The 26969-nt window shown below is 35.0% G+C and overlaps 1 protein-coding gene across 31 annotated transcripts in view; it reads right to left on the minus strand.

Moving 5' to 3' along the window:
* Positions 1-26969, minus strand: part of CLASP2 (cytoplasmic linker associated protein 2) — a 146045-nt gene that overhangs the window by 15946 nt on the left and 103130 nt on the right. For 6 of the 31 annotated variants that reach the window (XM_040593172.1, XM_040593170.1, XM_040593168.1 and 3 more), the window contains 12 exons: positions 24260-24430; positions 23316-23423; positions 19175-19237; positions 18394-18500; positions 15698-15721; positions 14989-15233; positions 14310-14373; positions 12109-12111; positions 8980-9143; positions 7933-8011; positions 7733-7783; positions 2842-2985 (listed from right to left, as the gene is read on the minus strand). In XM_040593172.1, the coding sequence (XP_040449106.1) occupies positions 2842-2985; positions 7733-7783; positions 7933-8011; positions 8980-9143; positions 12109-12111; positions 14310-14373; positions 14989-15233; positions 15698-15721; positions 18394-18500; positions 19175-19237; positions 23316-23423; positions 24260-24430 (1223 nt within the window). The remainder of the gene's footprint in view (positions 1-2841; positions 2986-7732; positions 7784-7932; positions 8012-8979; positions 9144-12108; positions 12112-14309; positions 14374-14988; positions 15234-15697; positions 15722-18393; positions 18501-19174; positions 19238-23315; positions 23424-24259; positions 24431-26969) is intronic. The other 25 variants (XM_040593188.1, XM_040593187.1, XM_040593185.1 and 22 more) reach the window with 16 other exon arrangements.

Here is a 26969-nt window from a genome sequence, read left to right on the forward strand (position 1 = left end):
GGCAGCTTGCTTAAGCAGCAGTATACTTCAAGCAAGTAGTTTAGAATTCTTTTAGACATTTATTTCCCTCCTTTTGCTTCCAGAGCAATGAACTGTAGCATTTTTTAATTAAAAGTGGAAAGCCAAGGTATGAGCACACATACCAGCACACATCTCAGTGTTAAGTTTAATGAAAAAAATACTAGCATGTTAGATTGCCACAAATTATCTCTGCACACTCGTGACCGGCTGTTTTCTTTAACTTTTATTCCTTTCTCCCCCAACAGCCTTTCCTTCAGGTGAACACCCTGAATGCCCTCTGCAATCTCCCTTTAATGTTTCTCTTTGCCTTGTTACTTCTTATGGTCACTCTTTCAACAGAAATTGACACAAAGCAAACCCAAAACAAATCCAGCAACTGAGCAAAGGCTTGGGAATTACCACTTTCCTTTTTCTGTCCTGTTACCCAAGTCTCCACTCAGTAACACTGTGTCTATTTAAGCTGCCAATGAAACAACACAATAGACAGTTCAAGGTCGTATCAGGAAAGAAACTGTTATCATCAAGTCTGCCCAAAATGAAGCTCAACCTAAAGAATCAAAATTGATACTGACTCACAAAAGGTTTTCAACTATGCAATTATCTATTTTCTCCCTCTCTGCCTGGCCAAAAAAAAGGTGCATTTTACAGTATTTGCAGGTTTTTCTTTTCCTCAGCATAAGCTCTCCCTTGAGATTTAAGTCCAGTCATACAGATAACATCTTTAAAAGTCTACAATAAGTATCAGAAATATTTTGTTTTGTTCTTAGAAGAACTCTAAGAACATTATAAATCTTCCCAGAAGAATTCCAATCTTAAGAAGAAATCTCAGTTCTCTAACATAGAATTTTACCTTCCAAAAAGAAGTCCCATGTCACTGAACTGCACTAAGAGTGCCCAACTTCAGACTAATAAAAAGGATTTTTCATAATACTTAGTACTGGAAATGTTTTTATTAAAAAAACCCCACCAACAAACCATAAATTACATAGAAATCATACTAAACACTATAAACTTATTAAATAAATAAAATGGAAAAGGCTCTGATAGCAGGCAGTGAAGCCTGTTAAGGGAATGAAAAATTTTATACCATCAGAATAACTCTTTTGACGACTTATTGGTGAAATGTTATTTTCCAGAGTTATTAAAGGCTTTTGGCAGTCAGTTGCCTCTAACAGCTGTGTTATGGAAAGAAAAAATAAAATGAGAAAAGTTCATATAATTAAGGTGTTCTAGATTATTAAACTCACTGGCAATTCTTTCCATGATTCAGTTACTTATTGACATAAAAATGCTTATTAGAGATATGAACCATCAGATAAGTCAGCTTGCCACGTGTCTGAACACTAAAACTGTACTGATTTACAAGATAGTGCTGCTTCAATTCTCCTCCTGTTTTATGGTCTTATGTATGTCACTAGAACACGATACTAGGCAAGGGAAGTTCACAGAATATAATAATCTATTACTGCCTTCTTGTATTCATGAACTTATGCAAGAGCCAAAAGACAGAAACATCACCTCTAATATTAACTCTCCTATGTTTTTTATCGCATATTACAAACTTTCCAGATATCAAGATGCTGTGGAAGTTATTTTTATTTTTATTCTCTTCACGTTACATACTTTGTGAGACAGCTCCCACTATTTTCTCTCAATTCTCTCCCACAAAACATCCCTCACATACTTCGTGAGACAGCTCCCACTATTTTCTCTCAATTCTCTCCACAAAACATCCCTCCTAAAGAAAGGAAGTTTTGGTAATGTTTCAAGAAATGAAGCTACCAAAACGCAAACTTAATTGAAAATAGCAAAGGAAATCTAAACAAATTAATTGTTGCAACTTTTCAAACCGTAGAAATAAACAGAGAAAAAGAAACAGAAGTGTTATTTTTCTGTGTCAAAGATACTTGCATTTATGAGCCATAAAGTAAGTATGTTTGTTTAGCATTCAAAAAGTGTTAGCATGCTGATAATGGCAGCTAGGACAGAATGACCAGCAACAATTTGAACAACAACAAAACTCTATTCCATCAAACTGCAAGCAAAATTCAAAGGTTTTTGCTTTCTGTAATTGTAAGGACTACTTTAAGAGACCCTTCCAAAGACTGCATTAGTACATTTCTCATGGTTACTCTGTATCCCTGGTGTGTCTACATAGCTCAAAATACTAATTTTCACTTCACAGCAGTTATGTGGAAAAGGGAGTTGGCACTGGAACTGCAACATTATAAGAACAAACCTTTGATGCTAACTTACTAAAGCACAAATCTTCCTTTGTTGAAGGGGTCAACAGTTATTTACCTATCTTTTATTAAACACAAAGTATTCAAGAAAATCCTGAGATTGAACCAAATTTGCTACCAAACTCACCACTCCTTTTACAAATGTGCTATCAGTATCATGCAGCGTGGTCTCTGAAGTAATATTAAAACTGTATAGAAAATGCTCACTGACGAGATTCTAATACCAGATAGTGCTTGGAATAAAGTTATTCCTTCTATTATGAAGGATAATCTCAACATATTAACATACATGAAAATACAACCCTAACAGAGAGTTTCAAGATACGTTAATTTTAAATTTTTGCTTAAATATTCTTAAACTTCTAATTTTTGCCAAACTTTACTTTCTCACTTCTGATACTTTATACAGAAAAATTAGGTGTGTTTGCTAAGAAGGATACAGAAATATCTTTTCTGCATGAAAGAATATGTTCATTTATAAAGAAAAATAGTATTTTTTTTTTTTAGACAAGAAATATTAGCTTCTTTAGTTTGCCAAGACCCTTGGAATAATCTAAGTACACATTAACAAACATACCTTCCTAACATCTGAGCTTTTAGGTTCTGTGGTCCAGGTGATGATTCGAGAAACTGCTAACCTAGTTTCACTTGAATTTACAAAATCTCCTGGATCCATCTGTTGTGCAAGAGTCTCTATGTATTTAAGGATTGCAACTTTGACCTGCAAAGAGAAATAAGAGTCAGGCGGACAATAAAAATGATGTGCTACAAGAACAAGTGTGCTTATAAAGTGTTCATTCTCCAAAATATTTTTTCCCCCAATTAAACTAAACATCTTTTCAGTATTGATACAAAACTCTACACAACAAATCAATTTATGAATGGATACAACATTTCAAGAAGGGAGTTATTCCACAGAAATTCAAATAGTAAAAGAAATCTTAGATTTCACTGGTAGTGACTAAAAGACACACAAATCACTGCATACGCAGAAGCTTATATTTAACTAACAGAAAACCAAAATGCTCAGATGATTTAAGAATAATTAGGATTTTAAAGAATTACTCAGAATTAAGAACTTTGAGTACTAAAATAAAAATTAACATCATCTGATGAACCACTATCAGTTCCCATTAATTCCTACTATGTAGTTAACACTCAGCATTCTTTTATGAAACTTCAGAGTTGAACAGTCACGATCTTTGGGGATAAGCCACGTGAATCTTCCCATTAAACATTAAAAACGTATGGAATAGAATTTCCACAAAAGACTTCAGAAGGGGTCACATGCACGCTTTTCCTTTGAAGATATTAAGAAGATAAGAGACACAGATTTACCAGGAGAATGGAAAAGCTGCTTTACTCCCTCATTTACCTGAGCATCATTCTCCTACTCCACTCCCTCCCTCTGCTTATGCAGAATTTGTTTTAATCATCCCAGACTGCAGCCCATCTCTAGTTTCTCCAAAATTGCACCACTGCAGAGCCTTGGGCAAAGGGCTATATGCCTGTATCTCCCCTACATATTTCTCTCCTCAACTCCTGCTACTCCAGAGATTTGTCATGCAACCCATCAACAGAGGTAGCGAACATTTATTCAGGCCACCTATTTGTCTTAGCTGCTTTTATTTCCGCTAGTAATTACAGTGAATCAGAAATACCTACCAGGAGGGAGACACCTATGTCCATCAAAACCAGAAAGAAAGAGGAGTTCTGGGTGTATTTTTAATTGTTCATGGCTTGTTGTAAAACTGTTCTGAGCAGAGCTATTTAGAAATTCCCCTTGGTCATGAAAACTTGCAAGCTATTAAAAACTCAAGATACACTGACACACATATTAGTGACAGCTGATACATGTAGATTAATAATGAGTATTTCATTTTCACAGCAGCTGTTAAAGCTCGACTTCTCCAAAGTTATACAACAACCAACAGATGGAGGCTTTCATCTTATGCATATCAGTATCAACAAATGCAGTAAAACCCACACTATTTGCTAGATTCTTTCCAACAAAAAAAAACCCCACCAACATTTCCGCAGCAAAAAGACTTAGGCTACGTGGTTTTCTAAATATGAAGTAATTGTTAAAATTTCTAGATTACCAAGTGAAACCACTACAACAGCATTATGTTTCACTGTTCACAATTTATGTATATATAATATCACACCTTATAAAAAATTACTGTTAAGAATTGTAACACTTAGAACATCCAAAGGAGTTTCTCCCAACGAAAAAAATTAAAAAATTCTGGAGTACTGTATCTGACAGCAGTATTATTTAGTGTTTAAACTACTCCCACGGAGTAAATCACAGACTTCTGGAAAGATGGAAGCTCTCAGGAGGCATCAGAGCAGTGAACAGAAGATGATGAACGGAGAGAGTTTGCACTAATACAGCTTTTCACAGTGAGGCAGATACCCAAAGTTTTACAGCTATTTTGAAAGACAGTATTTTTCACTAATTGCTTTTGAGAAAAGAAATTCTGGAAGGGGTACCTTTCTATGCTCAAATACCATGAGACAGTATTTTTATGGATAAAAACCCCCACCCCGAAGTAAAATCCATGACAGCAGCAAATCTACTTATGATGTATTTCTGTTACTATTTCCAGTAACTATATACAGAGTTGAGGTTTAGAAATAAAATGTCTAACACAACCCTCTTCAACAGACCACTTAGTCAAAAATTGTTTATCCCCTGTCTTGAAGAGATTGTGATGGAAGCAGCTCCAGGAACTCTTACAATGAGTATTTACTGTTAATTTGAAACCACTGTCTATGAAGTTGTTTAATACTGCCTGGACTTTGTACTCTTCTAGGCTGAATTTTTTGCACATTTGCTGGACTATAAACACTAAGACATTTTTCCTGTAAAGCATATAACACAAGCAGACATTTTGTTTAATAACAGCACTGCTGTAATAAGTGAGCCAAATAATAGATCAAACCTCAACAAGCACTATAACTCACAAAAAAAAAAAAAAAAAAGACAAAAGAAACTGAAGTGCTTCATAAACAGCTTTCACAGATAATGAAACAATGAATTTTGGCACAAGAATATGTGCAACTACTTCCAGAGATTCAGGAAAATACTGTGAGGATGCTACACAGTCAGTGCCAGAAAGTAAATTGTTTTCCTGTCCTGTGAAAAATTCACAGAGTTTTGTTTGCTGTATCAGATCAAGACAAAAGAAACATTTCACGCAACAAGAAAAAAAGGAGAGAGGAATGAAGAGAAGCTACTTTAGTTAAACCAGAAAAAAGTCCATCTCTGGGATGGACTCATCTCCTGGGATGCAAGACACTAACTTAGGCTGAATACAAGCAATCATGTGAAGTGACTTTCAGATTGCCACATCCCAGGTGTATGTCCCTATGTTACCGGATACTTAAGAGTGACTGCCTATGCCATTATTTCACCAAACTATTAAAATATACACTGAAGATTAATTTTGAAGGGCACTCTAATCTCTGTGAATTTGTGTCATGGGTTGGTTGTTGTTTTTCTTAATCCAGAAATTTTAATAAGAACTTAAAAAAAAAAATCTTCTGATCCACTGTGGCAAAAACCTTTGTCAACAAATCACTATTTTCAGAGGAAAAAAAAAAGAGTTCAGAAAGTTGTCATGAACTTTGATCACAATGTTTAAGTCCACTTCTCACTGAGCGTGAGCTGTTTGATATTCAACCCAAGAAAAATGAAAGTGATGATTTGAAGTCTATTTCAGGAAAACACCCATCCTTTGGTAAGCACATGCTCTGCACCTGCAAAAATAAGCTTAATTGATTATATCCTATCTAGAAACTTTGACTCCTATGCCCCATCCATACATTTGACCAAAATAGATATAAGCCTCTGGCACCACTAAACTCTGTTCTTCAGCAGTTCACCACACCTACGTGTAAAATTATACCAAAAGAAAGCAAGATAGAAGACTTCCAGAAATGGAGTAGTGGACTAGGATTATTAATTAATCTGTTACACATCTTGGTGCACTGAAGATGGGATTTCGAAAAAATATTCATGAATGTGGGTATTAAATAGCTACTTCTGCAACTTATGTTCAACAACTTCACTGTCTGGATCCTGCAGTCGCAGTTACCCCAAAAAGGTGGACGTAGGGGGTAGGTAAGACTTTCTTTGGAAAGCTTACCTTCTCCTCAACGGTTACATACTTTACTGTCCCAAAGATTCATTTTAAATATTCTTGATTTTATTTCAAACTAACAGGTGTACTTCTATGGAGGCAGACATCTTTACTTCAGAAATCTCTCTTAAATACTGGAAATTATTTTCAGAATATCTTCCCAAGTGTATCAAATTTCTTAATTCCTTCTAGGTCACACAGTGAATGTTCTTGAACTTGGCCCCTGACTCAGCCTAGCAGGAGTCCATGTCTCGCTCCCAATCAACACTCTCAACTTTGAAACATGACTGATATGCATTTACTAGCTACCCTACTGTATGAAAAAAAAAAAAAAAAAAAAAGAACATCTCAACCATCAAATTCAGTTCCCTGGGAAGGAAAACCAAGTAAAACAAAACCAAGCCCAATTTGTTCCAAGGATTTATTTAAACAACAAACTGATTTTTACTACCTCATTTGCTGTCTTCAACAAATGACAGCAATCCCTTTTTAACAAAGCTTACGAAGCAACAGTGGTCAACGTATCAACTGTCCTCAAAAGCTTAAAAATGTAAGTTTTACTGTATTGTAGACAAAAAAGGCATATTCATGTGACTTTAGGTTCAACATAACTTGGGAAAAGTCATATTCTTGTGCAGTATCAAACGACATAAAAATATTTCGTGCAGGATAGAGCAGAAAATGCCAGTTATCATATGCTTGTTATTTCCCCATTCACATCACTTGTAAATCTTCTTAGGATTTGATGCATTTATCCCAAAATCAACTCTCTTTGGAACTGTAAATGTACTACAGAATACATTTTTACTTTTCAGTTATACTGGGAAGCCTATGGACCATAGATTCTTATGTAAAAATGTGTGTAATTATAAAGCTACACACTGATTTCCGAAAAGCATACCACAAAAGCAGCTGATTTTTAATATAGTAACTTAAGTTTATATTAATATAAAAATAATTGAAATTAATTCAAGACCTATCAGGCTGAACACAGGGGAAAAAAAAGAACTAGAAAAACACGTTTGGGAAATCACAAACATAAAATTAGAAAAGACTTGATAGAGTGAGTTTGCATAACCAGCTTGATGTTAGGCGGCCACGTCTTTGTTGCTTATTTTTACTGTACTGTGGTTTTATTAGATCTCTCTTGCAGCAAACATTTTCATACTAGTGTAATGTTCAAAATTGAACATCTGCATGCTTAAAAGTTTCTCGCAAAGGTTAGTAGCAGCATACAAATGCATTCAAATAAAAATTATTGGAAACACTGTAAGAGTTTGACATAGGGTTAAGAATAAAGGCAATAATTCAGACAAAAACCTTTGAGCTCCAAAAAGAGCGAAGCTGGTCCTGTAGTGCTGGCTTGACTGTCTGAAAGTTTACAAAAACAAAATCCACTAATTGAAAATGTGGTTTTTTTTGAAACAGAACAAAAATAACAATCCAAATTCAAATATTAAGACAAGCAAATGTCTATCAATGAAGATATTTGTTTGCAATGTAAGCCTGAAAAGTCTTACCTTCAAGCTAGGTGTTTGGGTCTGGTCAACAGTAAATCTCATTAAAATACTGAACTGGAGGTCATTTGGGAAAGATTCCCTGTAAGACAAACAAATCACATCGTGTTATGTGAAATTTTCTTCTAATACCTGTTGAGAGGCACTAAATAAACCCTCCCTCTTTTTCAGTAAAGAAAAGCTTTAGTACTTTTAAAAGAAAAAATTTCTACCAGTTTTGTTGATAGTGTATCTGACTTTCAGAAACATTTACCTAGAATGTAAAGGACAAAATTCCAGAAATTCCTGCTTTGAAGCAATTATAGCTAGAATAAATGATATAAGTAACGAGGAAAATTATTATAATGATATAGCAGAATTCCAATTCTAAATTTATGCAACGCTAAAGGTCTAAACCACAACTCTCCTGCAGACTTCTCTGAACAATCCTATTGTCTCTGGGCTGCCTCTGCTCTCCCCCATTGCACACTACAGGTATGACCCTCAAGGACTCTGATGGAGCAGCAAAGTGAAGTGTGGCAGACCATATTCCCTCTCTCCCTACAACATACACCATACCCCTCCCCAGATTTCACAGCAGATGTGCCACATGAATGGGTCCCACACAGACCTAGACTGTTCACACTGTCCCATACTTCAGACAATGGAGGATGAGAAGTACGTCCCAGAGCTCCTCCAACTCTACTTAAAAATCCAGCTTCCATTTGGAAATACAACTGGCCAGGGATGGGCAGCTCTGATGGCCCCCAAAGTCACGTAACATCATTTTGGAATAAAGCTATTAGTGAAGTCTGGGGAGAGCGGAGGGAAGACAGAAAACAAATCCATTACTGCCATAACTCCTTAAAAGCCTGCTGACTTAACTAAGAGATGAATATTGCAACAATATTTTTTTATCAAAATACTTAAGCAGGAAGGTTTACTGAAGTTTCACTATCTGTTATTGGCTCTGCATTTTTCTAAGAATCACACAGCACAATAAAAAAAAAAACAACTTTAAAATAACATGAGGTTTGGTTTTTTTAAATTATTTTTTTAAAAACTCATTACCTTGTGACATCAAGTGCCTTCTGAACTTTTGCTTGTACAGACCCAAGCAAATCAGCACCCATTTTTTTCAACAGCTGTGTCAGCAGTACAAACAGCCAGTCCTGCAGATCTTCTTTATGGACCTGGATGAAGTCCACCAGTGTCTCCAAAAACATACTGAACACCTAAAAGGCAGAAGAAGATGGAAAGAGGGTAGGATGGGGCAAAAGAGGAAATGACACTGACATATGCTGAACTTACAAACAAAGAAGAAAGCAGTAAGGGAATCAGAGGCAGAGAAAGGCAGTGTTTTGCAGCCAAGCAGGAAAAAAAATAAAGGAGGAAAAAAAGAAAACTCTCTTGCTTTTTCATTGGATTTTGATACAAGAGTACACTGGAAATGTTAGCCGACTTCTGCAGAAGTTTGACAATTAGGTATTCCATGCAGTTTCATCAAGAAAAGAAATGCTTACTGTGATGGCTGGCGCAACCTCAATTTTTTTCACTACAAAATTTTTTCACCCTTTCAAGCTTTATCATTAAGTTCATTTGCCACATTCCTCAAAGACTACAAAACCACTTTCTCTCTGAAACCAGAAAAGCTGCTTCAATTCTTTAGCAAAATATTCATTGTAAATATCTGCATTACTAAATACTGCAAAATCGTGAAAGCTGGCCAAGTCCTTTACATAAAATATTTGTGGAACAGAACAAGATTCTCCTGCTATTGCAGGCAAACACAAAATTATTCAGAGAAGGGGAAAAAAAACCCACAACACATCTCAGATTGGCAGGTGTTTAAAACACAGAAGTACTTTCATCTTTCCAAAAACGTATTATCCATTGTGTTCTTTTCAACAAATAACATTGAATACAATAAATACAAAAAATGTTTAAAAGACTGCATTCAGTAAAGAAAAAAAGCATATTATTGTATTTATGGTAGCCTCAACACTCAGACCAGGAAAAAGGGCTTTTTGGACAGGAGGTGTGAAGCAGGGCATGAGAAATAGGTTAACTTCATTTAATTAGCCTTTTTAGTATCTCACTGGTTTTATATTTTTTTCAAGACTTCCAGTGAAATCAGGATGTATATGCTCCATACAGTGTGGACCACGAGTTTCCTGTTTCTCCAACAAGAAAAATGGGTGTTTGGCCTGAAAATGATACCTTCACATCTGATACACACTCCAGCTTCAGCAGATAGCTAGGTACAGGAGCAGAAGTATTGCTATGATGCCAAGAGGGCTGGAGGCATATTGCCTCTTCAGTATTTATGAGATGGGTACGATGTTGGAAATAACTGCCGCACAGGAGGAGCTAGAACCCCACATCCTCCTGCAGCTGACCTGGCTTGTTGTCAAGCCAAGTTCTGCTGCTGTCTTTGAGAGCAGATGATCCAAAACGGCGATCGTACCTCTCACAGCTGCAGAAAGCAGCTCACAGAAGTGGGGCCTTTTCCATAGCACTGATCAAGTGTGGAAGAGTTGGTGCATGCTGCAGCATGCCTTCATTGCTGAGGAAATTAGATCTCTTTTCATGTTGATAATCAAGCTAGGGTAAGCAATTTTATACCATGAAGTGAAAAAATCCACACAGGTATCTTTAAAAAAAGTACCTTGAAATTCACATTAGAAATAAAAAAAATTCAGGTTCTTTTTGACAAGAAAGATTGGACCAGATGATCCCTAAGGTCCCTTCCAACCTGGTATTTTATGATTCTATGATTCTTTCAGGATCTAATAAAGACCAGGGAAAACGTTTTAACAGACATCTTAAATACTGAAAAGCTGTGTTAGAAACAAACCAATACAAATCCTACTCAACATAAAAGTCCATCAGGATGAGCTACTTCAACTTCCCTTTTGGGGCAAACTAAATCAAAAATTGTTAAAAAAAAAAGGCATCTAACTCCTTTTCTATCTGTCTAGATTTGTGTTCAAGTCTGAGGTTTACAAATTACCCTCCCAGCAGTAGGAAGAAATTTTTATGCTCCGGATTAGAAATCTCTATTTGGCTAAAGTGAAACAAAACACCACTTTGTGGATGCACAACTAGTGAGCATAATTATAAGACCCAGGAAAAACCAAACAAAAACCTACTTTCTGTATTGCAATAAGACAGTTTCTGAATTTCATGGCCCTAAAATAGGGCGAAAATATATTTGACTTAGGCAAACAACAAAAAAAATCTGATGCTATAAAGATTACACTGGGGATCTTAAAACTGTATTTAAGACCCTTCAAATTTAATTACACAGCTCAGCAGAATTTAAAAACTGTACCTGTTTCTTCAAGTTTGCAGACACTGACGCACATGCTTTTTTCATTAAAATGTACAAGGTGAACAAACTGGTTTACAACCTTTTATTTGATGAAGCAATGTGGACTTCTTATGACACTTCAAACACGTAAAGTGGTTTAAATAGAAATCATTATGAAGTGAATTATGAATCACTATGGCAAAAATACTCTAAAGATGTTGTGCCAATGTTTTAGCTATTTAAAATACACATAATTGAGGACTAAATTGTTTTCAAGCTTTGTTTGAATTTAGGTTTACTACATGAACGTCTAGACAAAACTCCAATGAAAAACTGAGTAATTTTTTTGTATTTAAAAAAAAATACAAATCATGCCATTTTGTCTTAGGCCAAAGAATGAAGAATTTAAGAAGGCTGTAAGAGTATTTAAGGTAAAGGATGAATTTGGAATGGAAAATGAATTCAACCACCTATATGTTGAACAATGTATGTGGGTACTGCGATTTTTGCAGTTTCCATTTTTATGATGAAAATTTAAATTCTGAAATTGAGCATCTAACATTGAAGTTTTAATAATTTGGCGGTGGAAAAAACAAACAGGTATGGAAATAGTTATAACTGATCTACCTTTAAAGTGAATTATTTCAGATGTGCCAACCACCACAATATAAAGCAGGAATGCATAACCAAACAATGTCAGTTAATTAGTAGATAAAGCACATCTCGAAACTTTACCACACAGTTTACATAATTGTAAGAGCATTTTATGATTGCAAAAGGCTTGACACTGCATGAACTCTTTGGGGAAGAAAAATAGAGAGAAAAAGGGTTAATTGCACATTCATGCAAGTAAGGTTAGGCTTCCAACAAATATTGAACCAACTTACTCTCTAAAGAGAGTTCCAACACAGGGGACAGCATGCAAAACGAAACAAAAACCAAACCAAAACAAAAAACAACAAAAAAGGGAAAAAGATAAAAACACACAAATTAGTGGCCATCAATACAAAGTTCCTGTATGGAATATAAAACAAAATAAAACAAAAAAGGTAATTCAAAACTTTTATGATAGATTTAGTAATTTTATTGGGATACCGAATGTATTTTACAAGTAAGCACTTGGCATTTCCTTCAAATCATTCTCCCATTTTCTCCTCCAAATGGTATTACTCTTTTTCTAAGCAATGTCCTATATCCAGCTATCATGTTAAAGTAAACCTTTAAAATAAAAAAAAGTGATGACAGAGTAATTCCTACAGACACTCGGAAAGAGTCTAAGATGAGATTTATGTAGCCACACATGCATGATAAGTAATTCACAGCTCATGAACTCTTTAATATTTAAAGGATCCTCCTGATAATATATTGATAGCGTAACAGTTTTGCAACACCAAAAAGCAGGCAAGGTTTCAGTGACTGGAACAGGTGTACCACATATGCTATATAACACAGACCAAATTTTTGAAATCACAACATTATTTTATGTCAGAATGCCCAGTAAACAAAACAATTAACTAGAATAATGCAGTGTAACATTCCTAAAGGCTTAATGAAAAGATAAAATGCTCTTCTGACACGTACAAATTAATTTTGGAACACTTTCATTATCTTTCCCTGGCTCCCTTCACTACAAAAACATCTCCCAGGTAGTTCTGATACACATGCATAGCTGCAATATTAACACAAGAACAAGCAAAATTAAACCAAGCTGCTAGTCACAATTTTGTCATTACTTAATATAAAACTCGGTAATTATTCAACACAGTTTTATTTCCTCTCCTCTGTTCTTTTTATGGAATGTTTCCTTCTGTTTCTCTTTAACTGCTTGGCTTTAGTCTTTCCTTCTATATTGCTGCAGTATGTGAGCAACTTTAATATCAAGTTGCTGTGTGCAATGCCAGTTTCTTCCAAAATACACTGCGTCATAGATAGCAGCTAAGTCACTTTTTCCAGCAGGAAAAATGAGAATAGATAAACACCAAGTTAAGCTGTCAAGACTTCCCATCACTCTGGAATTGATTTTCCATTGCAGCAATAAAGAAGACTTAAAAATATATAAAGTATACTGCATAATCAAAGCCAATTTTCAGAATTCTGCTAGGCAAAGCTGATACTTCTGAAATAACTACTTTGCTCTCAATTTTTCTGGGTTATCTTTTTATCAATTCTGAAATATGGATGCCAAGTGGGATGTGTTATACCCAACATAAAAGGTTAAGGTTTCTTCCAAACAAGACTATAATGCAAAGAAAAGATTAAGTTACATATTTTTTACATGACACCACTGTAACTTTATTCAGCTCCTTACCTACCTGCAGTCCTTTTGCTACGGGAAATTACTGCATATATAAAGCTGTACTAGTAACCCTCTTCCCACAAGAATTCTAAAAATACTATCAAGTGTAGTAACTTGGAAAGATTTTAATGGTCTTAGAAAACAGAAGGGCTGTTCTCCTTGCTGTATCGTCCATACTGGGTCTTTACCTAGGTATATGTTAATAAAACATCACATTTTCTTTTATACTGAAGCATAGTCTCTACCTTACCCACTGACTACTAACAATGATGTAAAAATTATTCAACAGCCTTAACTGCCAGTCCTATCTATGAAATCCAAGGATGATGATCATAAGCTATGATAATACAAAATACCACAGGAAAAAAAAGTACACATTTGGTACAGTTCATCAGATTCACCACGTATGATTTAGACCACTTTCTTTATGATTTAAACTACTGCACCAAAGCCTTTCATTTTTAATTGAGAGAAAACCATTACTGATGTTGAAGTAGCCTCTGTAAACATGACTTCTTAAAAATTCTTACAAATTCTGAGCACAAACTTTTAAACGAGTTCAATGTCATTGAGATGAAACTAACCTTTATTTCAATTATCCTGCAAAAATGTGAAAAATTATCTTGTTCAAGATTGACAAACTGAATTGTGTAAGCAGTTAACAGTATCAGATTTCAGTCCTAATTTGCAAAATTTTACATGTGCAAATATCACTGACATTTTACTGCAGCTGGCTTTCCATTAGTATCCATTTTCAAACATTTACTGGACATAAGAAAAATCTAAACATACCTTACTGTGAGGATCAGCAAACATTCTTGTGAAGATTTCACACAACCTTTTCAACTCAACACGACTGTCAAAGTGACAACAATACATTAGTCAGCTCCCCTGCTAGTACTACCATAACACTAAATGCATAGCAATCAGTGAAATCAGATGTAGTACCAAATCAAATAATCTAGTAAAGGAAGTAAAGCATTATGTTTGAGACATGGATATGTAGCATAATAGATTCAGTCTAAAATGAGACTTTTAACCTAGAAATGCCTCTTTAAACTAATTCATATATTATACCATTCCCAACTATTTTAAAAGAGCAAAGAAAAAGGTATTTTTAGTAGCTACCTATAGCTACTTCTGTCTTCTGAATAAATACCCAACAAAAATAACAGTAAAAAATAAATAAGACAAATAATAAAGGCCTTCCATCAACACTAGATGCAAGCACTTTAAGAATCTTTTATATTGCAAGAATTCTCTTGCTTTTACATTCCATTTCTTAAACTGAGCTTTTTAAACAGATTCTATACACTAGTGCCCACAAGTGACAACAGCTTCCGCATTCCTTCACCCATCTTACTCTCAGACACATCCCCTGCTTTCCCCAGCTTTCTGTATTCTTTAGAACATTAGCCGCCTTTCCTTCAACTCTGAAACAAAATGTTTTCCTATTAGCATGTTTTCTCACCTTAAAGTTCTCTGGTTCTTTAATAAATTCTGCAGGCCTAGAAGGCCTTCTTTTCTCTCTGACCAGTTGGAGCTAGCACAGCGATTTAGGACTTCAGCCACATCTTCTGTCTGTCTCATGTATGTTGGTATGCTTCCATTCCTAGAGCTGTAGGACCTTTCTGAACAGGCACTTGATGCATCACTGTTGGCATCATCATCTGAGTACATTCCATAGGACTCGTATCTTCTTCGCACGGGCTTCTTCTATCGTACAGAAACCCCCCACATTAATACTGATTTTCAAAGAGACAGTATACATACCCATAATCAGTGTAAAGACCAACAGTTCAAATAATCAGTGTGACCCCTACTCCCTGCAATGATAAACGGTTCCAAGTGTTCAACAGGTCAAAACAAGTTAATAAAATATTTTATAAGTAGTATGGCTTGCGTAGTATTCCAAATATAAAAGCAAAGCAAATGCAGAGAAGACATACATTTGACGAAACATTCAACTTAAAGTTTACTCGTGTAACTCCACAAAACTGCCTAAGAGTGATATAAAGACTGTATTGAAAGTTAGCGATTTCACTTAATAGCTTTACATATGTTACCGAATATAAGGATCAGGTCTAAACCCACATATTCTGTTATTTTAACTTACTTCGTATTGAGCATGTTAATAGCAAAACATTAAAACTATTGAAGAAGGAAAATAGTTTCTATACCTTAGTCCGTATGTCTCCTAAGAGCTGTTAGCAGTAAATTATTGAAAAGAAACAGAAATTGAGAACAGGAAGGTAAGGCATAGCAGCATTGTGACTATTACACTGTCTCCCACTGGACAACACATAGTCTTCGCGTAAATTTTGCTCTTAGCTCTCTGTAACTGATTAGCATCTCATGCATTGCCAAGAAGTAGTCTGCTAAGCTTTTATTTCCAGAGAAGTATTACGTATCACCTGCTGGTTGGTCACAAAGACTTCTCTGTCAAAATCTGTGTGTCTTATGCAGGGGTATTTGAGCATGAAGACTTAGCACATGCAATCAATTGCTATCTAGGTATGAAACCTTTGTCTAAACTTTTATTTTCCAATCAACTTCATCTCTTTAACTTCACACTGGTATCTGAATGTTGTCATTGCAACAATTACTACAGCAATGTCCAACAAAAATGCTCATTACATAATGCAGAATCCCAAATCCCCTAAAACCGAAAACAAGCCAATAAAACAACACACAACATGCCAAAGGCCGGAGGGGGAAAAAAAATATGCAGCAGCTCTATTTATCCTAAAAGGAAAAACACACACCTCTGCAAAATAACTCTGCCATTCAAATTTTGGAGATGAAGCTAGTAGTAAAAAAATTGGGTTCCATTGTCAACTCAAAAACCCAGCAGTGTAAGTGATTGTATTCCCCTTAATTACCATTGCCATTTGCACAGGGTTCTCATTTCTGTCTGTGGAATAACTTAATAGGTATCATAATACAAACCAGTCAATACACCATGTAATAAGCAAGCTTACTGTCAACAGAATAAACATACATACACACTTAAGAGAATAAAGGAAAAGAAAAACCACAAAGACATGAGCATTTTTGAAAAGGGTCACCATAACGAAAAAAAAAATATTTTTTTTTTAAGAAACAGAGTCTGAAATGCCAAGGACTGTGCCAAAGTAAAAGCTATAAAAATATGTAAAGATCACCGCACTGTTCCATTTCTTGTATCTTATATTGGAACCAGATCTTAGGCAAGATTGATACCACTTTGGCTTGAGCAGTATTGTAACTGGCCAAGTATTTTTCATACCATAATAACAGTAATACAATCCAGAGGAATTTTTGTTTTTATATTGTATCTGTCAGGACTCTGCCTTTTAAAAACTTTGTTCTGAGGTGGGGGCTTCAGTCTATGATAAAACAAAAAGGCTGTTCATAAGTTTTCCATCTAAATAGAGCCATCTATACAGGACAGCATATACATTTCGAGCACGGCAGGCAACCAGGCATGAAAATACCACAAAATGTTGCTGTTCTTGATCCTTCTTTGTAATGACAGATTATCGCTAAAATACACAAACTAATCTTTCTCTAACATTTCCAGAAGCATTATGTTATTCTGGATCCAAGTAATACAAACAGTTTCTGTGAACAAACTTTATTGCTTCCACAAAGCAGAACACATTCAAGCCTCAAGAGCAGTCATCAGAATCATGAATTTGTCCTCAATTTATATTCTTACTATATACTTCACCCAGCCGGATCTGAATCGGCATGAAGCTGCTAGAAGTACTTAAGATATTCTTCATGTAGCACCAGTGTGGATAGCAACGATTTTTCAAATTATAACCAGAAACTTTTCATGTTGTATACTGTTTTTCTAGTGTTCCTTATTCCAAAATCCAGACTTGATTTCCAGTTTACTAACTAGCATTCCCCACCAATGCTGAGAACTTTTTGCAAGTTTGCAATATCAGAAAGGGGAAAAACGACTCCATCACACCATGACCTCTCAGGCATGATTTCAGAGATATCCTGATCTTTATGCCAGTGAAGGCACACAAATTTTGAACTAATGTGCCAAGATGATAGTATTAACCAAGAAATCAATAAATTACCAGACTAAGAACATGACAGAGTTCTTCAGATTTCTTCATTTGAGATGTTGTTTCTCTCTATCCAGTCATATCTGTCTATAATTAAAATTTTTAGAGTCTAATTTTTAGGTTTTTACTAATGTTCCAAATAATCTTTTCTTAGAACAGACTAATAACAATTTCCTTAAAGCATGAAATATTTAATGACATGCAATATATACCTGTATGTGTGTATATATATACTGCAAAGTATACAATACCTGATAAAAATGTACCTGACTCATAGCATCAGCATTTTAAATTTATTGAAGATTTCAGCTTGCTGATGTAAATGTCAGAACAGCAAAATACATGATGTGTTCAGTTTGGCTTACTGGGGCAGAGAGGTAGAGGAGCCAAATACACTCTTTTAAAGAACAGTAAAGGTTAAGAAAGAGAATGGCATAACCAGTTTTAAATTCAGTGTAACATTCTGAACAAAAGAAAACAAAACCTGAAGAATTATGAAATGCTACCTGCCAAGCCATCAGTTTATCTCTTCAGCATCAACCTCACATTGTCAGACAGAACAACTTTAAAAAGGAACCCAGGCTTATGATAAGCAGAGTGCTTTAGCTGTCACCATTCCCAGCGCTGACAAGCCTTCAGCCTACTCAAAAGTCTGTCTGGCTGTTGTGGGAAACTGCTAGTTAGTGCTACCTGCTCAATTTTTTTCCCCCACCTAGAAGCCAATAAAATAATGAATGAGAAGTTCTTTTTCACTATAGATAGCAAACATTTTAAAGAGTCTGTATCCCACACAAGGTAAGTGAGATTCTTACCAAAGCATCTGCTACTGCCTCTTCCACGTCAGAACCTGTGTTCAGAACTCGCATAGCACTAACTGATGATGATAATCTACTCGACTGACTAATTCCGAAGCCAGTACCTGTTACAACAAGAAGAAAAACGAATATAAAGAATTCAGTCAGAACAGCAACACATTAATACCACACTCACTAAAAAAACCCAAGCAGAAGAAAAGTAATTGCTTCATATTTCTAATAAATTATGTAGTGGCTAAAACACTGGTTATTTTCATTCTGAAGTCTTTAGTGGTACAGTGAAAAGTAAGAAATGGGAGTAAAAAAAAAAAGTCATAGACAAACATTGTTATTCCAATATCAAAGGGAAGAAAACCTCCACAAACAATAGTTTTAACTGAAAGAACCTTTTTTTTTTTTAATTCATATCTTCTTCGTTTTGGGTTTTTGTTTTCATTGAAAAAGAAAGTAAATACAGTAGGAAGGCTATTGAGAGTGCTGATTAGGAAACTACATGCATAAAGAATGCTCTACAAATACTTGAAAATGGAAAATGAAAAAAGTTCTTCAAGTAAAAATAAAATGATTGTTGTTAAGGAAGAAAAGGATTAACATTGAAGGGTGGGGGTGGAAACAAAATCTAACAACATAAACACATCTATCTGGATTATTAAAACCACAAAACTCAAATTAATGTAAATAATGCTTTTTCAAACTGAACTACATGAATAACCAAGTGGGTGGGGAAAAAAATCCAGGATGACTGCACAGATGACAGCAAAGTGTACTCATCCTTCACCTGTAGCCCCATAAACATCAGGAGCGTAGAGGGCACCAGTGGATCTGGAGTGGTGTCTGGAAGCTGCAATAACAGGATCATATAAACCCTATCTATTACTATGGAATCAAGTGCTGCAATAGTTGCTTAAATGAGCAAGAGAATATTTATCAAAATGATTCAGCTTTAGCACGACAAAATGAGTATTACACTGAAGGAAAAAGCTCAGAGAAGTTGATAATGTAGAATATGATTATAGAATTATATAGGTTTATGTACACTGGACATTTCATGCATAATTTTTTTAATATAAAAGATTAAGAGCAGATTAAAAGCAAGTATGTTTAAGTTCAAAGAAGAAAAAATGCATAGACACACATGCACGCGCGCACACACACAAACAGAACCCTTAGAAATATCTAGAAAGTTCTACTGATACTGGTCTTCCATTATAGAGTTAACTCAACTCTACATTGTCCAGAGCCAGAGTTCATGTACCAAACATTATCTGCATAAAGTGACTACTGCACAAACTTACTGTGTTTGCAGCTGACAATATGTATAAATGAGTTCTTGCCTATGTACAGGTAAGTCAACCTCAGTTAAAACTCAACACTATGTAGATGAAATTGAAAAGATTCAATTTTAATTAAAAATCTAAAAATATTTAATGCCATTAATATTTCACATTTTTACTCCTTTCATATATATATATACACATGCTTTACTATAGCTCATTAATATTCTTCAAGTTATGGAAAGTGGGGACCAAAGAGCCTTAAGAACTTGGAAGAAAACACGGTACCATTCTCCTGGCACTTGTCTAAAACTGGTCTTCTAGAGATTCTGACTCATTTTTGCTAGTGTTATCTACCTTAAACCAAGTTATTTTAAATTCAGTGTGTTTTTAAACAATCTTCTGTCTCCAGTTCATTTAAGTTAGAATTTTACAGCCACGCAAATGAAACTGATTTTGACAATTTCAACTTGAATTCCATCCACAGCGACATAAACCCCAGATATCAACTTCTAATTTAATAAATGTAAAAGCAAATATTTTACACCTTTTGGATACATTAAGTAGTATAAAGAGAAACCATGAATCATCCTTTAATCTGATTAACAGAGACAATTTAAGAGTCTGATCTGAATCAAATAAACCTGACACAGACCCGATCACATTTGGGGAAGCACACCTCTTTTAACTTGAGCAAACTCTAAAAGGATCCTGGAACCTCTTGTAAAGGTCCTGGAAACAACACCAAGGTTTTTTTCCCCACATAAAGTTCTCTACTCCTTACATAAGGTACAGCAATGAATTTTTTTTTCAAACTAAACTTGCATAAAGTTGTTTATCTAGGGAATTTTATTTTGTAACTAATGCTTTGTGAAATACTTGGTTCTTTACTTTAAAAAGTATGTCTCAGCATGGAAAAGGAGACAGGAAAGAGGATGTAAAAACTTAGGCATCAAGGCTGATAGAGTGAGCTTTAAATTTAAGCAATAACAGGATAAACCCTTCTATTGCTTTCCATCATCAAGCCCTGAAAATTAAAGGTATAACTAAAAATTCAAACTTCAGGCATATAATTCAAGATGATCCTCCCCCATATACATTTTAAATATGATAAATAAGTTAAAAGAGCGAAAGGAAGCACTATATTAGATCACACATACCTCAATTCCAAAGCATATTTTCAAGCATACTCTTTTTACCCCTCAAATTGCAGAAATTGTGCAAGTATTTATTTTTGTTTGATTTTTTAGAAGATTAATCAAAATAGGATTTTGAATGGATTCAAAATAAAAATTTCTTAGCTAAAATATTGAAATTATACTAATCCGATATTTATTGTTAACTATATGCAACAGAAAAATAGGTAATTCCGTATGAATTACAAATCACTTGCTTCTCAGAGTGGCTGTTATTTCCCAGTTTTCAGTGTTGTACCAAGATGTGAGATTACAGAAACACTTCATACCAGTGTATACAGAGAAATCATGTAGCATTTGGGTCATCTTATACCCCAAAGGGCTCAGCATTTCTAAGCAAAATTTTCTGTGCTGAGAATGAAATGCAATACTAACTACATTCCCCACTCCAACCCCATGTAGAACTGTCTCTAGCTACGAACACAGAACTGAATTTGTCTTATTTCATCTTCCACTTGTACCCTTGGAAAACATTAAATTTAATATTTTTGATAGAAGTTAGTACCATCCTGTAAGACAAAACTGATCCAACAAAACAGTGAATGACATTCAAAATCATTCAAATAAGCAGCCATACTAGAAGGAATCCTAGTAATTTATTCCAGGTATAGCTGCTTTTATTTTTTAAACAACACTAGATTCCTATGTATGTTACTTTGAGATCTCTGTGCTATCAGATTATTAAACCTATTGTATTGTATATGTACTTGAATACAGAAATTAAACTCCATCAATTAAAATAAAACCTCAAGTAGCATCCATCCCAATGACTCATCTTATGGTATTAGTTTAATAGAGTTTTCTTAAGATAATAAGCATTTAATAAATACTAATCCCATCTCGCATGCATGCAATTGAAGTAAAACTGTAAGGTAGCAAAAGGAGCACAAAAAGATCTGGAAAATACCCTTGTTTTTAAAAGAGGGTAAGATATATGTGTACTACAATACAGACTGCCAGCTGTGTTTTAGTAAAAGAGACAAGTTTACTAACAGATCCTACATAATGTCTACTTTTAATTTAATTCCCCAATTAAGTAGCATCTGGGCAAATTAGCATTACTTATTGAAACAGCTTTCATTCAATTAATCTGTACTTTCCTAATAAAAACCATGGCTGACAGGAAGCATACTGCTCTAACAGATGACAATAGACTTCCAACACTAATTAGCAGTAAGTCAGGTGCCTCAATTTGAGACAGAAACCAGAGATTTACTGATTTCAGACTATATTTAACAGCTAGTATTACCAACTCCTTAACTGTATGCGACACTTGAACAAAAAAAAGAGGGACATACTGAAACGTAGCTTAAACAAAGGCAACACTGAAAAAGATCAGTTTCAGCTATCATCGTACGGAGACAGTTTTGTATTGCCAATCAAAAACACCCAACCCCAGTAAGTACAAAAGATGTTTATCAAAATTTACCACCAACTTTGACAAGGATAAATGGAGATGAGAAGCCTCCCTAATCCTAAACCAACAACATATTAAAGTAATTATAAGCTAACATTCCTATGCCTTATTGACATTTCAGGAACAGACAACAGCTTGACAATCTTGCAAAATCTTTTACATGTCAGGCCAATGAGCTGAAATACTAAGTGAAAATAAAACTTTTGCTTGTAGTTGCTCTAGACATGAGGGCTGAATGTAACTATGCATGTGTGAATGTTAGAAGTTTTCAACTCCTCTTCTTCCCTATGTAACAACAGCTACTACTACAATTATTTAACACTTTTCCTACACAGGTTAAAAGCAAAGTTCAGAACTGTACTTCGTTCATTTGCTTGTATAGACTTTGCTACTCATTCACTTTTAGAAAATGGAAAGCAGCCTCAGAATACAGTTCTGCACCATCAGATTTACTTGCATTAACAGCAAAAATTTAGATATTATTTTTTCACATAATGCAGTGATGACAACACAGCTAATGAGACATAAAACGAAGCATACTTTCTTCTTATATACCAAAATGATTCAATGACTAGAGAGCAATTTTGAGTAAGAGCAGACCCCAGCTCTTGGTGCAGGGCAAGGCAGAGGATGACAGCCACACTATATTCTTGGGTCTAGCTGGTCAGTGAGAAATATATTATCTAACTGCACCCAAGCAATGAGTGCTGTAATAAAGAAATACGTAACTTAAAAAAACTTCCCAAAAGAGGAATTGCCCTTTCAAAGAAAGTATCTAGACGCTGCATATCACACATCTTTCCAGACTTGGTATTTAAGTAAGACTACCACTAGCAAAGCACTTATTTTTCAAGTGTGCAACCCATTCACACATTGGTCAATTCTCCATAAAAAAATAAGTGGTGAGTGAGCCAAAGGAAGGGAAAATAATGGTGGCTGGCTACAAGCTAAATGAAGGAGGCATGGATTCGTTAGCTGCAAATAATGAAGGGCAAAGACAGCCATGCACAACAAGGGGCTCTGAGTACTTACCAAGGGGTGGAAAAGAGCGGACAGGGCTTGTATCCCTGCTACTTTCACGGCTGGCCTCCCGACTGCACCCCTGACTCACACTAGGCCGAGGAATGCGGCTTCCTCGTGCTAGTATGATTCAGGGTGCAGACAAACAGCAGCACAGAAAGGAGAAGACATAAGAAAAGTTGCAGTTTTAATGCAATTCTGTTTTGTGGTAAGATCAAAGATGCATTTCTAAGTTAAGACTGACGAAATTATTTCCTTGCACAGCTAAAAATGGGGATTTACCAACTCTTTACAGAATGGCTGAAAAACCTCTTGAAAAGGACAAAAAACTGAAAAGTATTGATTTAGAATTTGTGCTCAAGATCAAGTTAATCAACAGTAATGCAAATAAAAAACCCACAGCTTTCTAAAGAAGGAAAATAAAAAGTAAACACAGCTAAAGTCAAAATCAAAATACAGAACAAAACAGCAGCAATACCATTAAAATCAAGACTTTTCAATAACACTTTGTAATAAAAGTGTAATCAGGTTATACCTTGAGGTTTACAGGCATATGATATTTATTTTCTTATCCTAGAAGTATATACTTGCACGCACACACACGCAGAAGACACACAAAAGTGATGAAGAAAGTATTTTCAAAATGGTATCATGCTTTCATACAATGGACGTGGGTATTTTGGGGGTGGGGATAAGAAGTGAAGAAAAGAGAGAAGAAAGAAACGGAGGTGAGAAAAGAACAACTGCATTCTGACAGCAAAAAATGGAAGTTTCAGTTTAAATTTAAAACTTTTTTTATATCAAAGACTAACCCCAGGAAACAGGTGCATTTGAGATTTTTATTGAGATGTATTCCAGGCTTACCATCCCCCTACAACTGAACGCAAGCTGTAGATGTACAGCACTTAATGTAAGAAGGGCTATAAAAAAACCAAGAGCTAATCAATGATTCTTACCTACTGACAACCTAGAAGGACTAGCTTCTCTACTGCATCCCTGACTTCGTGGGATCTTGCTTCGTTTTTGTGCAGCTGCAGGATTCACCAACACTCTCTGAACTCCTGTGTTCATAGTGGAAAGTGTGGTTGTAGTCAAAACTCTTCCAGGAGACCCAGATCTACTGCCAGCTGAAGGCAAAATAAATAAATATAAGTAACAGAAGATAAACAACCACGATTAAAAAGAAAAAAAAAAATTAAGTTAGTAGAAAAGTGGTGGTAGACTGAAATGATCTGGAAAAACTTGCAAGGTAAAAATGTGAAATAGAATACCTTGGTCCAAGTTCTTGTAACACTACATACAAGGTAGATAAAATTATCACTGCAAGGAGTACTTGGCATGTTATTTTGCACTAGGTATACTGAAGAAAACATAAATAGTATTCCTAGTCTTCATGAACAGTTCGTAACATGTCCAACAGTGTCCCTAACATGAACATTGGTGTGTTCAATTTTTAAGATACATCATCCTACTAATCACATTTTCTATTAAAAAAGGTTAAAACTGCTAGGAAGCTAAAGGGAGCAACTTTAAACTTCAATATACACTTTAAGATTTCACAATTAACCCAGCTCTTACAATGCAACCAATGTTGTAATAAAGTAACATAATTTTCCTAACATTTAAACTCTTCTTCCTTGCTTTTAAAACCATATGGTCTTCAAGCTCTATTCTCTTGAGTTAAATAAAATGTCGCTGAAGACACTTAAAATACTCAGGTTCATTTCTGTGGAGGTTACCCCACAAATTCAAAGAAAATCTTCAATTAGTTTTAAACAAGCTAAAAAACTGATCAAGACATATTTAAGTGTCTTACGTTGTTACTAATCAAAACTGTACATTATGAAGTGTTGTAAATGTCCAACACATTGTACTGACTACCAGAAACTGGTCACTGATGCCTGATTTTGATATTTCAGTTACAGAAAATTTAAGTTCTAAGCCCTAACAATCCATTATTCTCAAGTTATAACCAATTTATACCAACAGTTGATGTCAATATATTGTTTTCAGCTGCAGAATTCAAGAAGTCTGACCAAATAAAAAGCAAAACAATTTTAACCAAAGGTTAATCACATAGACATAAAACCCTTTCATTAATCTTCACAAAATCATCAGGTAACTGTATGACCACAGCTATGCTATCAGATCTACAGACTTAACATGCAACATCTCAAGTGAGTTTCATGGGTTACTTACAAGACACTTTAAAAAAAATACAAGCTGATTAAAGCTTGACCATATGGGAAAAGAAACAGAATCCCAAACAAAATAAAACATATGCTGGGTGGAAGGCAGAAAACTAAAACAATGTACCATGCATATACTTTCAGATTCATTGTTTGAATTCAAACTTGAAATGATTATTTAGCAAAATCCCTTTTCCAAACTATGGACCTATTCAGCAGAAATAATAAATAAAATACTACAGCCTGGAAAAAACAAGCGTAACTTCTACAGCAAAACAAAGTAGGCAAATTATAGAATTGCGGTGGTCCGCAAAAATTAAGGGTTTGGCACTCTCTTCATACAAGGGCATTTCAACTCAGAACTGATATTACTATGCCTTCTTGCTAGCCTCCAATATTTTATCTCTCTTTAAAACAATGGAAAACACTGTAAAAGTTTTCACTGTGCCAGAGACTTTCAGAAAATTTTCTTCAACAGGTCATAAACCTGAAAAACACTCTTCTCAGAATACACAGAAGAAATGCAATCTTTCATTCTAATACTTTTCTATATAGTCTGACCGGCAACGTGTACCACCGTGGTGTAAATAAACCAAATGAAGCTTAATATCCTGAAAACGTTAAGCTAGTAACAGCATTAGCATACTGTTGGCAGTACTGCCACCAGTAGTAGATCTATGGAAACCGAACAATGAAAGGAGGATTACTGAAACAGTATTCTAAAGTGAGAAAAACATCCCATATCTCTACTGCCTTCTAAATAAGGATTATGTCCAATTAGGTAAATGCAGCACATGGAAAAAAGCCAGCCAGAATTTCTGCTGAATAGGGTCCTTAAATGAGATATGTCAAACAGGTGATCAAACAATGATGTATACACAAATTCTGTAGACTCTTACCACCAATGGGGTTAGCAGACTGTGATCCTGAACAAGTGTAAAGGCAGGATTAGGGTAGGGGTTTATAATCCATGAAGAGGGAGGGAGCAGAGCAGATTAAAAAATGGATGGCAAATGGAAATAAGAAAGCTTTAGTCATTTCACACAGGAAAAAAGCCACAAGGGTGTTATGCTAAAGCAGTGCTTTTAAGTAGCTTCCACAGTTGAAGAATTAAACTCAGATGCTATGTACAAAGCAGATGAAGCAAAGCTGCACAAGCAAATTACAATTCTTCAGCTTTCTAATCAACAACGGGATAATACTGAAGAATTAAATTTCAATTAAACATGAAACTGTAGCCTTCATATTACTTTAAAAGAATATTACATTGCCAAAAAGGTTCAAGAAGTTCAACAGCTGAACAAAAATTACACACAAGGCCAAAACTTTTTTTTTTTTTGAGACAGACAGTAAAGGAACTGAGCTGCAGGTGCGGTGGATGACAAAAAAAAACCAAAAAAAAACAAAAACCAAAACCAACTCACAATGGCACAACTGAAAAGACTTGCATAGAATTTCAAGTTTTCCTCTTTAAAAT

This window comes from Falco naumanni, chromosome 4 (genome assembly GCF_017639655.2).
Source record: "Falco naumanni isolate bFalNau1 chromosome 4, bFalNau1.pat, whole genome shotgun sequence".
In the NCBI taxonomy this organism is placed as follows: Eukaryota; Metazoa; Chordata; class Aves; order Falconiformes; family Falconidae; genus Falco; species Falco naumanni.